At 38.9% G+C, this 17484-nt stretch overlaps 1 protein-coding gene across 1 annotated transcript in view; it reads left to right on the top strand.

The window, feature by feature from the left end:
- The window catches only part of ARHGAP8 (Rho GTPase activating protein 8), a 71221-nt gene extending 54677 nt beyond the window's left edge, over positions 1 to 16544 (top strand). The window contains 4 exon segments of the mRNA XM_069003781.1: positions 4374 to 4448; positions 5083 to 5211; positions 8647 to 8750; positions 15510 to 16544. Of these exon segments, the coding sequence (XP_068859882.1) occupies positions 4374 to 4448; positions 5083 to 5211; positions 8647 to 8750; positions 15510 to 15707 (506 nt within the window). The 3' untranslated portion in view covers positions 15708 to 16544.
- The last annotated feature ends 940 nt before the right edge of the window (positions 16545 to 17484 follow it).

Genomic DNA, 17484 nt, shown 5'->3' with positions numbered 1-17484 from the left:
TCATTGGCCATTTGAATATTCCAAGTTCTTGGCTCTTTTCATATGAATGTTTTTACATAGGGTTCATGGAGATTAAATAAATTCCAAGACTGGTTCATGTACCATCAAGTAAAAATGAACTTTGTAATAAGCAGTTTGTATTTTTGGTGCTCAGGCATTACAAGTAAATTATTCTCAGATATGCCGAGTGTAAACTGACAATATTCATTCACACATGCGAAGGCTATAGACTACAATTCAAAACTGCAAGGACACAAATACACTTTGGATTCTGCTGCTGCTCAGCTTTTCAGTAGGGCTGGGACTGTCTCTTCTTTTGCCCTCTGCTCTTGCTCTGCTGTGCACTTTCTTGCAGTGCAAATCACCTTTACGGGCTGCAGACATCCCACTCGCTCTGTATTCATTGTGCAGAGTGCAAGGAAAAGGAAGGGTATGCAATCTCCTCCTCAAACTTGCACTGTTATCCTAGCTTAAAAAAAAAATCTCAAGTTTGTCTTAAACAGGAAAGTTAGTGCCACTTTGGGCATTTAAGACATTACAGTGACAATTAAATATGCTACAAACTCAGCAGTCCTTGTATTAGAATAAATTAGTTCTGATTTAAAAAAAAATAGATCTTACTAGAATTAGGAAATCTGAAAGAAGATTTCTTGGTTTAGACATGTATTAGTGGGAATGAAAACCACTTCCAAATCAGGATGGACAATTTGTAAGACTTGGCAGGATCCCAGTTCTAAGAAACATTTCCAAACTCAGTTTGGGACAGAAGGAATTCAGATGCTCACTCTTTGCCATTTCTCTTCTGAAAGCAGACAAATTAACAAAGGGTTTTGATGCCAGCAACCCTCAAATCAAGGATGATTGAAAGAAAAAGAATGTAATTTTCTCATCTGTCTTTCTTTGACAAGTTTCCAGCAATGTGACAGCATGTGTTGCTTTAATTTATCAGTTTTGATTTTCTGTCTTTCCTGTGGGACAACTAATGGGGACAAGCAGGAGGGGAGCTAAGCATTTTTAGCAACAGTAAATAAATGAGGAATGTGACACAGTTATGTCATGGCACTGTGAAATTTTGTCTATTCTGGTGAAAGCCATCTTATTTCAATGTGGAATGAAGTGCCTGCCTGTTTTTTTATGATTACTGACACTTCAATAATTACTCAGTTGCATTCTCAATTGCAGTATCACTTTTTATTTAATATAGATGGCTTCTTTGCTAGTCATATACTACATTTTTCTGTATAGCACTTAATATTTAGAATAAAATTTCACTCTTTTTGATCTGAGGAGTTTAGTGCAGGGTAGGAAAAGTCCATTGATCTCTATATCTATTTTTCTGGTGAAGGGTAGGGAGCAGTTTATGCTGAATTACCTCACCACATGCTCTGCAGTGATGATAGAATCTATTGACATACAGTGTTCATCAGAACTGGGTAGTCCAGGCTCATGTCCCTCATCCCCTCGCAGTTCTCTGGCACTGCTACTCCAGGGAGGATATTCCGTATGGACTGTGCTATTCATGCTATTCATGGCAAAACAGCTCAACTTGTACACACAGAAAAAGAAGTCTTTTTACAGAGACAGCTGAAAGGGGTCATGCTGTAAACAGGATTTGATCGAAGAACACTGCTAACAAAAATTAAATAGACTGCTTCAAAATTATTTCTTGATAGGACGAAAATGAATGCTTTGAGCTGTAATGATCAGGATGACCTTCAGTCAGTTTTGTTTTCTCATCCTATGACTCAGGTGGCTTTAGCATGCATTTTGTCTGCAAAAAGGAAGACCCAGTGATTAGTTTTATTTTAGTGTGTGCAATCTGTGTTGACTTAATTATGGTTCTAAGATCTGGGTTGTTTTTCGCCCAGTGTCTGAAAAGGAAGATTCAGGGTTGGAGAAGGTATTTCCAGGCTTATAAGCCTGTGTACTTACCCATCACAGTGGAATATCCAATGGGAGACATCAGGTCCCTTTCTTCCTTCCCATCACTTGCTATGAGACCCTTGTAGGGGGCATATGCAAATGCTGTTCAGGTTGTGTGACATGGGAAATGCCACCTCTCAAATCATGGATTTAGGTGGCTTTCCCTTGACCAGCTTAAATACAGAAAGCACTGAGAGCAATTAATAGATTTACAAACTTCTAAAGCAAAATGTCCTTTTAAGTTCATGTATATCCCAGTTCATCAATGTACCCAGGCTCATTGTTTTCACCATCAAGAACATAATTGCTGTTGACTCATATTTCTATTTAACAGAGAATGAAGTTAGAACCCTAGATTTATTTAAGAATTGCTCTAATTTCTTATTTTCTGGTCTGAGCATCTTATGTGCAAAAAAAAAAAAAAAAAAAAAAAAAAAAGATGTGACTTGCTGTTGCGGTTCATTTACTATAGAAGAGTATGACTTTTTCTTTTCCCTAAGAATTGCACTAACCTGCACTTAATTATGTGTCCTGTCATTTGGCTGGGTTGCCTACAGTTGTAAAAAGCACTGGGTATTCTTACTTTGGTAGTTGGTTTGTCGCCACCTGTGATCAAACAAATTGCAGTGTATTGATTCAGTTTCACCTGGCCTGGTAAGTGAATTCTGGAAGAAGCACAAATATTGCCTGCATCCCAGCTTTTTGCAGATGAAGATAAAAGTTGCTTTTTCTTCTCCAAAAACATAACCAGAAAGAGCTTAGTGTTACGTGCCATTAGAGTAACATTAATGGGATGCAGGGCCAGACAAGTACAGCTGTTGTCTGTGCTACACATAAATTTCTTTTATAAGACTCTTGAAAGCTTAGCCAATAAAGGCATAAACCTGTTAATAATTGATATTTATTACATTGTAGTCCTTACAGCAAGATTCATATCAAATAAAAACATTAATTATTAACCCAGCAAACCAAATTGGAAGCGTTTCTGGATATCCATTTTCTGAAAGAGTTGTTTGTACAGAACACCTCTAGTCCATTGACAGCCAGCATAAAATTTCACAAATTCTCTGGAAACAATTTCTAAGGACAGTGCCTTCATGAGCTAGCAGTTCCCAGCTGCCACTTCCAAAACCATGTCTTTAGACAGGTTGTACTATAAATCAAATGGAACAGTTTTACTACAGTGATGTTATTTGCTGCAACTTTATTTAAGTGAAACACAATCTGATGGGGAGTAAAGCCAGGAGTCAAATATATCATAGTTACTTAGTTCCTTTAGTAACCATGCATGTTAAGAAGCTTAGATATGGTAGTTTGAGATGTCATACTCCTTCCAGAACTGAGTGCATGGGCTAAAATTTTACTATTCAATTCAACAGGCAAGGGCATATATTCCTGGGAAGTCACTAGGAGCTGTATTCAGCTGAACTCCAGCCAAACCTCTAAATCTAGTCAGTGGAGCACTTTCAAGTAGAACTTGAGGTCCTTGCCAAAAGTCCCTGAAACTTGTCTATGAAAATGTACTTCAGTGGTAGTTATCAGTTCTTTTAGTATACTGACCTAAATTCATGTGAACAATACTAGATGGTGAGTTCAATTAGGAATTCATTACTATTTACTGATTTTTCATGTATGAAATACATCTGCAACCTGGGTGAATTTGCAAGAATGATTGAGTATCCTTCATTAATGTATGACTCAATTTTTCTAGAACACAGTAGAGATTCTTGATCATGAAAACAAGCCTACATGTACTTTAGTTGAAATACTCAAATGTTTCAGTCTGGCTACTTACCTGCATGAAAAAATAAGGAAGTCAATCTGGTCTTCCTCACTCACATATAGAAACATACAATAGTGCCTCCAAGGCCGTGGGTAGTCTGCCAACCTCTCAAAACTGCAATTTTATGTTTTGTCACACCAGCACAGGCTAATATTTTAATTACTCTGTTTCTAGTAGGAAGCAGACAACCTGTGAGTGAAATTACATTATGTGCTGGGTGTGAGGACCAGCACAAACTGGAAAGAAGGAAAGAGGGAGGGAAATGAGAGTTTTACCAAACTCAAAAAGCAAGAAGTACCACAAGTCTCAAGAAAAGCAGCAGTTCTTGCCCCCACCCTGTTTTGCATAATAATTCAGATAAATAATTTACCTTGAAAGCTGAGGTCCAAGTCAGATCCTTTGTCAACACTTTTCTTCTCTAGATGAAGTCAGATTTCAGTTAGTCCCCAATGTTAGATAGATATCTTTCAGGAGGTTAATGATAAATAATTCAGAACTGCCTCAAGACTAGAATCAGATATTTCAAAATACCACTGACAGGCAGAGTGTTGAGTCCCAATAACTTCCAGAGAAGTGGAAGGAGTAATGGTCTGCACCAAAATGCCTTAAAACAGTTGGGGTTTTTAAATTTGTTTTATCGTTGTTTAATTTTAAAATTATTTTTCAGGACTACAAGTAGACCTTTTCAGGAGGTCAGCCAGCATCCAGACTATCAAAGATGTGCAGAAACTCTACAATCTGGGTAAGCTGTCATAATTTCATTGCCAGTAGTAATGTGAAGGCTTTGTTCATCCTGGTTTTGTTAGTGAAGCAGAAATGCAATTTCTTGCAACTAAGTAATCAAAGCCATTTGTAACATAAAATAATAAGCGCACTAGTACAGAAACCTGAGAGACTGCAACAGGCACTTAATGCTTACTGAATAGCAAGTCATCTCTTGATGTCACACCAGAGCTGTAAAAAATCTGTAACAGCTAATGAAGTTTGAGTCCAAAATTGTATATTTTTTCATAAAAATTTGTATTGAGTTTATGCACTTTACTGTAGTTACAAAGTCCCTATGTCATCTTGCCTCTAGTTATGGCAAAGAAATATAATTTTGCCTAATAATTTATGAAATGTAGTGAAGTAATTTTGAAAGTCACTGACTTCCCTGTGAAGTCATTTTTGAACTGCCTTTATGGGGAGAATCTCTTTTATCAAAATTCACAATGCTCTATGCAAATGAAAAATGAAAAAATAAAATATCAGTAGTTACCAGCAGCAGAAAGCCAAGTGATTTTCTGTTCAAAATATTGTGTGAAACAGTTTTCAGGGAGTAGTTTAAAGAAAAACATATCATTGAACATCCTTTTTGCTTCTTCTTCTCCTTTTAGGCAAGTCTGTGAATTTTGATAATTATCATGATATCCATATTCCTGCAGTTATCCTGAAGGCTTTCCTCAGGGAGCTGCTTCAGCCATTGCTAACATTTGACTGTTACAATCATGTCCTTGGAATCACTAGCGAGTATATATATGTTTGGAAAAATTTATACAGCAGGTTGAACCAGACCTGGCCAATTCAAAATCATAGCTATTTGTTTGCTAACCAAGGGGCAGTTGTGGATTTACAATATTATTAATACTTTGCTGCAGCCATGGATGGACAGCCTCATCCTTATCATCTGTACCAGAGCATTGTAGTCAGGGTTGCCAAGGCCCTCTTTGCTTTTTACAAAGTTCGCTGGTTTATTACACATTCTACTGTATTGTTAATAATTGGGTCAGACGTCTCATGGTCAGGGCTCCATTTGTATGTCAGGGCCCACCAATGAGTGAGTCTCAGTGATACAAGTTGCGTCAAAGCAGCTTTAGTTTCAGCAGAAGAATTGTCGAAACAAAAGTTAGATGGTGTGGGAGACAGAGGAGTAGAAACTCCTGCAATTAAAGGAGGCTTTGATTTACAACCCTGGAAGAGACTAGGTCTGGCTTAATTGACAGAGATTTGTGGACTTTAAGCAACAGGATTACAAACTTGTGTTCCTATCATTATAAGTAAAATTGTACACTGGGTGTTTTGGTGAAGGGTTTTAAAATATAATAGTGTGATTTTATATAGTTTAAGTTAAGAAAGTGGATGGTATAAGAGAGACATCTGTGTGTACGTGACATGAGAAGTTATTGGTCAAGACATAGCTGCATTGCAGTGAGAAGTGCCACAGGTGATAGGTCATTAATCTAAAACAAAGTGTCGTTTTAAGTATCTATTGGATTAGAAAGTTATAAATTACGATGTAACCCTAAATCTTGTGACTAGTCGCCATTACTCGTATGTGTTGTAAAATCTCACGCCTCGACTGATGCGTTTGTTATTTTAAACAACAAATTCGTGTAGTTGCATAGTCCCATCCCTTAAAGTTATTTTCCTCTGACACGTGAAAGCGCGAGAAACGGGCAAGATGGTTATATGATATTTATATGGTTATAGATATTTATATATTTCTTGGGATTTTTTTTTAGGGGGGTTTCTCGGGGTGGTGTTTTTTTTTTTTTTGGGTTTTTTGGGGGGTTGTTGTTGTTATTTCTGGTTTTTTTTTGTTGTTGTTGCTGTTTTTTTTTTTGTTGTTGTTGTTTGGTTTAGTTAGATTTTTTCATTGCAACTATTCCGTAGGAAAACATCCTGGGGAATAAAGGATCTAAATCTATGAATTATAAAACTTTAATTATGTAGCCTTTGTCAGGGAGTAGGAATTTATAATGCCCTTTAATGCATGGGGCTGGAACAGCTGAGATCCCAGAATATCTGGGAGTTAGCACCTACATACGGAGAATGAGATTTTGCCATCCAGGCTATAGCCAAGCTAGCAGGAAACCCAGGGGGCCTCCAGTCAGGAGCACGCATTTTCCAAATGAAGGATTCATCTGTTCACACAATATCTCAGGGCATTCTGAAGAACAGGTCTGTTCACAGAAAGGTGGTAGAAATTGAGGGACTAAGGATAGTCACTCAGAACTAGAAAGAATCGGGGAAATTTGGAAAATGAATGTATAAATGCTAATTTTTACTGAATTAATCTTGTCCTGACTTTCTGGGTGTGATATTTTTACTTTGTGAGAGAGTAAAAAATGTGAACAAGTCTGAAAATAATCTGAGGGCAGTGCATTGTCTAGGAACAGTGGAAGGTTTTGCTTGGCAAAGTGCCTGTGAAACATTCATCCCATGTTATTGTTGTTTACTTGTGTTTTCAATTTTGACAAAATATTTTGGAAAGTGGAGTATAAAAGGATTACTCCTTGGGCTTTCTTGTGTGCATGCAGTGTGATGTCTGCTGTCTTTTACTGATGCTGTGGTGATATTCCAATTTTCAAAGATCTTAAGCTTGAAAGCCAAGCTGGACCACAGCAAAGGTACCTTCTCTGTGAATAAAGTGCAGAAGGAAGATTTGAAGAGGTGTAATCACAGACAGCTGTCTTGGGATGATTTGAAAATTCTCGTTCTGTCTTCTGGAAGTGTGTGTGTGTGTGTGTGTGTGTGTGTGTGTGTGTGTGTGATGCATCTATTACATATCTTAACCTGAAAACCCAGAAATACAGTACTTTTTCTGCTTTACAGCAGTCTGAAATGGTAGTGAAACTTTTCTATTTACTGTCTTACTTGAATTTTTTTAAGTGTTATTGGTGGGAGCTGTGAAATAAATGAGCTGAGTGACAGACTTAAAAATTAATAAAACCTTGAAGTTTATAAAAAGATTATAAGTTTAAGTATAGAAATATTTAATTATATATAGAGAGAGTATGTATAAATATATAAGCATAAAATATTATAAGCTTATAAACTTATAAATAAAATAACGTTATAAATGTGATTAATAAACTTATTAAATGTTTATAAACTTATATTAAAAGCTTATAAACATAAAAAAATTATAAAAGTTTCATGACCTTTGGTCATGAAAACTGCAAGCAAGATTTCTTTTACCCAGGATTGCTACACTTCCTGCATTATTTATTCTGCAGGAGGCTGACAAAAAAACTTCTTGGAACACAGACTAGTGTGTTTTATAACTGATAGTTTTGCAGTGGGAAAAATGTCACCACAGTTTATCGCAGTAAAGCTTCATGCATTTCGTTCAGTGCTTTAAGAACAGTTAACATGCTGAAATTTTGTACATACACACACATCCATGTGCAGAACTCTCAGGGAGAGAGAGATAAATACAACAGATGCAGAAAAAGTGGGCTGTTTTAGGTTTGGCATGATTAGCATCATCAGATCTTCCTCCAATTTGGCGTTAAACTTACAGTACTAAAATAATTACAGTATCCCGGGGGGGAAAAAAAAGAGTCACTTGGTACAGTATCTGAAATATGAATGTCAGTGTAATTCTCACCTGGACTGTCTAGATGATGCAAGAAATTTGGGGTCCAGATCTGGTTTTGCCTATCTGTAGAAATGAACCTGCTTAGGTTCATCTCTAGAAAATTCTCAGCCACTCAGATGGCCATCTCATAAATTCTTTGCCATGACAAAAGAATTTCCTGCAGAGTGACAAAAGTGTTTCTTTTTCAGTTAGTAGATTACCAAAATAGCACTTTGAGCAGGACTATGTCTCAGCAAGAATAAAACCAGATAATAAAAAGTAGATGTCTCAATTCAGTGCATGGAGAGATAAGGAGATTCAAATCAAGACCTTTGAAAGTCTTGTGGTGAAAAAAAATATTTTGGCTGTTTCACTGCATTGAGGAAATACTCTAGACATTAGTCTTAGCCAGATACATAATAATACAAAATGTGACAGAGGCATTCAAAGGAATAACCCTCACTGTCACTGTGGTCGTGGTTAGTAGAGTGGTCAGTCTTTCAGATGGATATAAAGTAATTCCAGCAGATATAAATACAGTGTTATTTCTTGGTAATATTGTGGTGCTTCAGAGTTAAGAATGACTTTGACATTGCAGGTGTGGAGAGCTGTTTACGAGCCACCAGATGCAAACAAATCATTCAAGGACTTCCTGAACACAATTATGTTGTTCTGAAATATCTGATATGCTTTCTCCATATGGTGAGTATGGGCAAAATTCTCAAAATAATTTTATTTCTAAATCTGCTCCTGTAAATTCAAACTTTAACATCTCCATAGAAGGGAAAACTGAATAGTTTAAATAGTCTGGTGAGGTGGTTGTACAGTACTTTTTAGTAGACTGAACTTGGGGTACAGAACCCTCCAGCTGTGATAAGCCATAGTCTGGCCATCCCTTCACTATGAAATTCTTTAGATGTCATGAAAACTACTGTGCACATTTAAATGAACTGTGCTGGCACTGGTATATTTACAAGTCCTGTTCCTTCAACTCCACATTCACAATGTATGTTGTTTTTTATTTAGTTTTGTGGGATTTTTCCCTATTTTGGTGTGAAAAAAGCATGAAAATAGTGGTTGTGTAATTTTGGGTGCTGGAGAAAACATAGGTGAAGTCACCTGTTTTCCCTGAAGTATAGATCTTGGGCAACTAGAACACCAAATAAATTAGTGTTATTTTAGAAAATTATATAAATATTAATAAGCTTTAGAACAACCATCAGAAAAATATTTTGTATTAAATCTTTAAAATAGCATTTTCCTGTTTAAAATAGCCATTCATTACTAGTGTTAAATGAAAAACTTAGAATGCAAGGATTTTGCAAGGATTTTTTAATGTTTCAGGATAAATTTAATCAAATGTCTTCTGTCCTACTTTTTGATTTGCTGATCTCTTTTAACCCATTTCTGGAAAACCCGCAAGTCTGAGGGTTTGGGGAACATCAGCTGTTGAATAGTTCTACATTCAGCCTTGTGGCATAGTTTGGCTGTGCAGAAAAAGACAGTCACAGGGCTGCACATTTCCCTTCCTTCTACCTTATCCAATGCATCGCCTTTTTCAGACTGCAGTTTTCAAACGTAGGTGCCTGAAATGAAGGGTCGTGGTGTAGCTGTCACCTAAAGCAAATGGTCTGTCCTTCAAAAGCCCTAAGAGCCCACCGCAGCAATCATGTCTGGGGAATGATACTGATTTTCACCAGTGAGGTAATTGGCCCTCAGTAGCTCTTCTTGAGCTACAGTCATGTTTGCCATATTCTAGCCAACAGTGTATTTCAGAATCAAGTGTATTTAATCCCTTTTTCCATCAAAATACTAGCAAAAAGCAAGATTATTGGATAAAAACATCACTATAACCAGCAGTTGCTGTAACACTCACATTTTCATTTACTGTTGCCTAGCTGATCTCTAAAGCTATTAAGGAAATCCTCATGTCATTTGCTATTATTTTAGCAGCTGATATATCTCCTCAGCGTTATGAATCGCGTAAGTTATGAATCTACTACTTTGTTCCAGTAGTAGATGCATCATCTTAATGCACTTCTTAAGAGCTGAGCTCTTGATATGTTAATGAGGTGTGCAAAAGTACCACACAATATTTTCTGTAATTGGGCAACAGAATATAGCATTACTTTTAAGTAGGCCTTGTTATGTCAAGCACAGCATCAAGTGATACTAGTGCTCAGATCTGCAATTTTTGCTGATCTATGGGTTTTCTTACTTAATATCTCAGGGTATATTTGCATTTGGAAGGGTCAGGGGAACATGAAACTTTCTCAGAGCTAGAGATTTCTAGTCACTGCAGACTGGTGTGCTGCACAAGCTTCCACAATTCATACTTTAACAATAATCCCAGTTTTTATCTGCAAGCACAACCTTCTGCCTTACATATAAGAGGCAATTTAATTCTTCCTTGAGCTGAGTCTTGGGTGGTGCAAAAGGTACTTGTAGCAATTTCATAAAGTGGGGTGAAATATAATCACTAGATACAGGTTTTGAACACTCCAAGTTTGATACAGGCTTGTGAAAGAAGAAAAAAAAATCCCTATTTTCTCTGCAGTCTCAACCCTCTTGCTTCATGAAACAGTGTAATCCAAGAGTGCTACAGCAAGACAGTACAACTTGTACAGAAGTAACAGACTTGAATTTAAAAAATAGGTCCAAGTTCTTTAACTTTAGATTAGTAGTGATTTTGCCAGTAATGAGCCCAGTGGTGAAAGGTATAAACCGTCCCATCTCTAATTTGCAGTCCACCTGGCTGCTAGAGAAGGATTTGCAGGGTCTTCTTGAAGCTGCAGTGGACTGAGGTCCATTTGCAGAAATGGGCAACCGGGAGCAAGAGGGCAAAGACAGACCAGTTTTCACAAGCTAGTCCCTGAATAATGCCTGTGAAACATGTCTGTGCTTGCTCAGCTGATTGCAGGAGAGATGAGTGTGCACTAGTGCTTGTATTGCACAGGCCCTGCATTGCACTGGCAGTGGAGTGGATTTATGAATGCACATGCAAACTTAAAGGGCTCAAAGAAGTCTCCTTGCAAAGAAGAATTCTTGGCAAAGCACTCTGAGGGCTACAGGTGCCCAGTTCTGAAGCCAGAAACCATTTAGAAGAATGCTGTAATTGTATTTTTCCATGACAGTCTAAGGCTGAAGAAGCAGGATAGTCTGTAGAGGCTTACATTTTCCCTACCTGCTGCTGACTTCTGTCCCTGCAGTCATGCCTCATGTGGGGGAAGGGTGGATGACTTTCCTGAAAGAACCATTGCAAAAACTTGCCAAATTCAAATTGTCAAACCTGGACCAACTAGAAAATGGACAAGGTTTGGGACCCATGAGCTGTGCTTCAGATCTGCAACCAAAGGAGCAAATTTAAAACCAAGTTCAAGCTGGAAAAAATTGCTCTGAATTAATGTTTTGTCTCAACCACTTGTCCAACTGAAAAGTGTAATTACCTTCAATAAAACTTGAGGGTGGCTGGAGATGATGGGGCATGTTAGGAAGGATTAGATGACTCATGGAGCAGATGGAAGCAGTTGGCACATCTGCAAAGTAGCTGACGGTGGTAGAAACTTAAATTTCAGTCAGTTTGTGGGGGTGTTTTAATATCTAGTAATTTTCTGTTGAGAGTGTTTTGCAGAGTTCCTTTCAGCATTGTAATTGAGCAACCAAAGAGATGGGGATGTTGTTATATTTTTAAAACCTAATAGGGCTGTTTCTACCCTCTGTATTTCACAGTTTAAGTTCATTAGGTAGTGTAGTGACTGCTTCACTCCTGTGGTATCCATGAATCATGGGATCATCAAGGTTGGAAGAGACCTTCAGGATCGAGTCCCACCATCAATGCAGCATCACCATAATCACCTCTAAACCATGTCCCAAGTGCCACATCTAGACACCTCTGGAACGCTTTCAGAGATGGTGACTCCACCACCCCCCGGGCAACTTATTCCAGTGTCTGACCACTGTCACTCTTTCAGTGAAAAATTATTTTCTAACTGGCACAAATTGAGGCCACTTCTTCTAGTCCTTTTGCTTGAGACATGGCAGAAGAAGCAAACCCCCAGCTGGCTACACCTTCCTGTCAGGGAGTTGTAGAGAGTGAGAAGGGCCCCCTGAGCCTCCTTTTCTCCAGACTGAGCCCCCACAGCTCCCTCAACTGCTTCTGGTACTTCAGAGCCTTCCCCAGCACCATTCTCTTCTCTGGACACCCTCCAGCCACTCAATGTCTTTCTTGTCATGAGGGCCCAGAACTGCCCTTGGGACTCAAGGTGTGGCCTCAGCAATGCAAGCACAGGGGGACAGTTACTGCCTGGTCCTGTGGCCACACCATGGCTAGGACAGCCCAGGCGCCATTGGCCTCTTGCCCACCTGGGCATACCTGGACTCATATCCAGCTACCCCCTTTTCCCAGATTTCCAGCCCCTCTTCCCCAGCCTGGAGCTGCTGCAGGGGGTTGGTCTGATGCAAGGGCAGGACCCAGCACTTGGTCTTGTTGAACCTCAGACCACTGTCCTCAGCCCATCCCTCTGCAGAGCTTTCCTGCCCTGCAGCAGATCAACATTCCTGCCCAGTTCAGTGTCTTCTGTGAACTGACTGGGTGTGCATTTAATCCCCTCATCCAGATCATCAATAAAGATATTAAACAGGACCTTCCTCAGTACTGAGCCCTGGGGACACCACTTGTGTCCAGCCACCAAATGAATCCATGAGTGTGCTAGGATGAAAGTATGTGGTATCAAAAATCATCATAATTTTCTAGGAGGAGCTGAATATTATTCTGGGATAGTGAACATACATGTTTTGCATTTGGTGATGTGGCACCAAAACTTCAGTGTTTGTTCCCAATGATGATTTTTGCAATATACAAGTTTTATCTCTATAAATTACTTCCTTACAATATAGGCTGTCATTACTTAATAATTTTTCTATATATGTTTCAGTGAAAGGGGGAAAAAAACCTAACAAAGTGAAGCTGTGGGGCTCTTTGTAGTGATCCTTTCCTGTGATGTTCAGATGATTGCTTCAAGGATATGATCTAGGTCTCTGGAAAATTCTATTAGCTCATCAAATTGACAGAGCATGTATTTTCAATTGAAACAGAAATGATGGCTACTAACTTTGTGATGGAATCAAGAAGGAGTCAAGGGAGTTAATTCCAAATGCTGAATGTGCCTTTTGTATTTCTTAGCTAGAATGTAGCTTTGGGTTGCAGTTATTCAGAGGGGTAGCCCATGAAGAGGTTGGCTAGCTGCATGCTATCCTTACAGGATCTAGTGCTGGAAGAACACATAAGCTGCTTGTGGTGGTGTAGATGGAGTCGATATGTTCATAACCTTTGGGAAAGAAATCTGGCACTGAGAGTAGTGAGGGAGTTGAAATGGTAGGAAGCCCGATTTCTTTGGAAAGGGGTAAAGTCAGTACCAGTAGTGTGGCAAGGTATCCTTGCTTGCAGCTTTTGGTGAGCCGGTGAAGATTATTGTGTAGAGTTCAGTTGCACGCTTTTTCTTGCGTCTACTAAGGAAGGAATTGCTATATATTTTGGAATGAAGCAACGTTGCCATGTCTCTCTTGAGCTCCTAAGTCATCCCCATTAATGACTCACAGATAAGGCTTAGTGAAGTCTGCCTCAGTTGATAAAATCACTGTTTCATTTTATCTTCAGGATTTTCTCTAAGAGGACATGTTGTGTTGTGGGTATTTTTTTTCAATGTTGACTCTCTCCTTGAAATGTTTATAGAGTGGTTGCAGGTGGGAAGACATGGTATAATCTTGGAGTTGGGAAAATTCTTTGAAATAGTTAATGTGAAGAGAAAAAATTAAATCTAGCTCTACAGCAAGTCACAGTGGTACTGCTTTGAGCTGAAATATTGGCGTTCCAAAGCAACATCTGGATTAAGACGTGTGTATTTCAAGTAGTGCTTGAAGAAGCTCCTGTATACAAGTTGTGGAGTGGAAGGTGTCAGGAGCACTCCCAAAAACTGGGTGAATACAACTGCAACAGGTTTGGCTCCTTCCAGCCTCCACTGTCCTCCAGTACTATACCACATGCTCTTTGTACCATTCCAGAGTACCTGCCCTATGCACACTTAAGGTACTGTCTTGGGGTGACTTTATGATGTGTACCCCATACTGCTGTTCTATGCCCAGAAATTAATTTTGTGCCTTTCTATGCCTTTAAACTGAGCCTGAGAAGAGAAAAAAACCCGACCAAAAGTTTCAAAGCAGTTTTGCAGTTTGTTTTCATGTTCCAAGGACACAGAGATACAGATTCCTCTTGCTGCTAACAGCAGCGGAGGGAGTGGGAGGAAGCACCCAGGCTTGCTTTCTTTCCAGCCAGCTTTCGGCCAGGTTTTCAGCTCCTTTTCCTCCAGAAAGTTGAACTTTGTTTTCCTGGGACTCCGATTTTTCCCTTCTTCTCTGCTGGATGGTTTCAACATCAGAATACATTGGGAGGACTTTCCACCGAGGCCTTGGCCCTGGAGGTAGGCCCACCACCCCATCCCAGTGACAAGGACGGGGAGAGAGAGACTACAGAAGGACTCTGAAATTTTCCCAGGTTTCTCTCAGCAGAGCTAGAGGTTTTATTATTTAGCATCATTATCCTTTTCCGGTGTGTTTGTTAAATAAATAGTTTTTATCTATTTCAGTTTCCTTTGAGGAAAATTTATTTTTTTCCTGAACCTGGTGGGGGGAGGGGTGGTTGTAACCTGCTTTCTATCAGGATATTTTCCTCCAAATTTGCCCGAACCTGCACAGGTACCTTTCTTAGGGTACAGCTCTTCCTCGTGCTATAGGAAATACAGTGTGATGGGCTGTAGCTCTCATGATATTTTAGAGACTTTCCACTGAAAGAACCACCAAAACATAATTTGTCCATGATCCCCAGTGTACAATATTACAGAGTAAATGCAGCCTGTATAAGCCACCAAGGGCCAGAATGCAGCCCCCAGCCTTGTCATATTTCTTAGTAAACAAACACCATTTCATTGTCCAGATACCTTCAGGGTAATACCTAGTTCTGTGTCTCCTTGTTAACAGTGCTCCTTGTTCTTATCATTTCCCCTCTTCAGTTATTTTGGCACTAGCTTAGCTTTTGCTACATTGCTGTGGTATGAAGGGCTCTTGTTTGAGCTAATGTCATCTGAAGCAGATTAAATTCCTTTATGCTGTTTTTCCCTGCCCCAGCAGAGATAGCAATAGATTCTATGATAGAAAGATTGGAAACAATTAATTTTCTAGCACAAGGAAAAAATTCAGCCTTTTTGCTTGATCTTGTGTTATACTTAAAGGACACAGCCTCCAGTGCCCTCATTGCTCTGAGCTGCCTTGTCAGCCCTGAGGGTAAGAAACCAGTGATGTACGCATGGCCAGGGTCTGCTCCTCTTATTGGTTCCTCCTCCATATAGGATCATGTCTTGTCTCTTGTCTCCTGTCTGCATATACCTATTCATGTTTATGTTTTGCCAGGTTTCACAGGAGAGCATCCATAACAGAATGACAGCATCCAGCCTGGCCTGTGTCTTTGGTTTGAATTTGATTTGGCCATTGAAAGGAACCACCTCCCCGAGCGCTCTGGTACCCGTGAATCTCTTCACTGAACTGCTGATAGATTTCTACATGAATATATTCAATTTCCGAACAGTGCATGGTGAGATCTTACCTTAATGCTCTCAGAAGGGAAAATGGAATAAGGCTGCCTGAGGGAAAGGTCTCTTGGATGAGACCTCTATATTTAGGGCTCTCCTGCAAAAAAAAATTTTAACATGGAGTAAAGTTTCTGTATCTTTCCAAATACCAAAGATGTTGGGACAAGACCGGTGTCACATATTCCCATCACATGGGGAGAATATGAACGTGAACATTCAAAGACAAATAGGTCAAAGTGAATCCACTTAGTAAACTTCAGCAGCTGACAAAAATTGATATGTTAAAAAACCCTGTAGATACAAAAATGCTGCTAGCAAGGATTTTCTTGCTATTTTCTAAGTCTGTGAGAGACTTTTCTCTCACGCAGAAGAGGTAGCAGGGAATGTAAACAACCAAGCCACCTGCAACCTTGAAAAGTCTTGTTTATGGTCTAGTAGAAAAATATTTTGACAATGGATGTTTTAGGATTTTAGCCAATCACCCCCAAGGGGTGACTGATCCTTTGTCCAATTAGACTATGAAGAAAAAAGTCTAAAAAAGAGTTTGTAAAATAATTAAATCAATCAATCTTGCTGTATAATTCCTGCCTGCTGGATCTTCTCTCCTCCTCCTCCCTATGGCTGTGGGACACGGTGATATACCCTAGTGCCCAGGCCTGCGGTAATAAAACCCCATGACACTGCATGCCAGTCTGTCATTTCTTTGGGGATCTGGAGACCTTATTATGTGACAATATTTTCTGCATGGCCAGAGGTAATTTCTGGACCACTTGTCAATGTACATCTTCCTTTTATTTTTTTTCTTTTCTACTTTTTATTTGAATACAAGTTTATTTGGAATTACCCTATTAAGTTAATAAAGGTGGAATCAATTTTTAAGATATTAACATTTTTGAACTATTTTTCCATATACTTAAGCATCTTCTTTTACACAAAGAGGGTGGGCAATTGTGGCACATCAGGTTGACAAATACCACAAAGAATAAAAGGTGAAATTTGAATTGGGCAGATGGCTAACTAATTATGCTTCCAAATATCTAATATATGCAGTTAATCACTGTGGCTGCACATGCAAAGTGTGTCAAAGTTTTTTCTTGTAAGTTCAAATGAGGAGCAACAATCCTCTAAATTCTTGGAGTTTTCCTCTAAATTCTTGGAATTTTAATGAGTGGAGTTATATTAGTGAATGCATAATACAGAATATAGACTAACTTTGAGTACCCCCAATTGCTTTTGCAGATTGAATTGATAGAAATTTCAAATTAGAAAGCAGTAAGAACAACTTAGATAATATACCAGAGAGGTAATATCATTTTTACACATTGAAAGTCTGCTATTAGTCCCAATGTGAATAATTAGCCAACATAAAGGGAGAATTTCAGTGTTTTCTTTCTAACTATACCATTAATATTGCTTGTGTTTAATGAACTCTAACACCCTACTATTTCATTGCTTAACACTGATTGGCAATGGCATATTTTAAACAAGTTATGATCATAGTTGCCTGTAGAGCAAAAGAAAATTAACCAGTGTTAAAAAAGGTAAGTGGTGTTTTCTCTAATGCTCTGGTCTTCCTGCTTCTGTACAGAGCTAATGAAACCGACGGAATATTTAGATTTCAGTAATAGTCTCAGGAGGACCTTCTCCTCTGCAAACACAGCCACTTTTTATCCCATGGGTTTTAGTGAGTTGAGGACTTGTACTTCTGTCCTTCGTCTTGTCAGTTGGAAATTGCCAGCCTGTGTGAAGAATGCAACAAAATCTTATCACAGAGGGTGAAGAGGATTTGTTCTTGT

This window comes from Aphelocoma coerulescens, chromosome 1A (assembly GCF_041296385.1).
Source record: "Aphelocoma coerulescens isolate FSJ_1873_10779 chromosome 1A, UR_Acoe_1.0, whole genome shotgun sequence".
Taxonomy (NCBI): Eukaryota; Metazoa; Chordata; class Aves; order Passeriformes; family Corvidae; genus Aphelocoma; species Aphelocoma coerulescens.
Note: the sequence above shows the minus strand (reverse complement) of the source record. Positions and strands in the feature narration are given on the sequence as shown.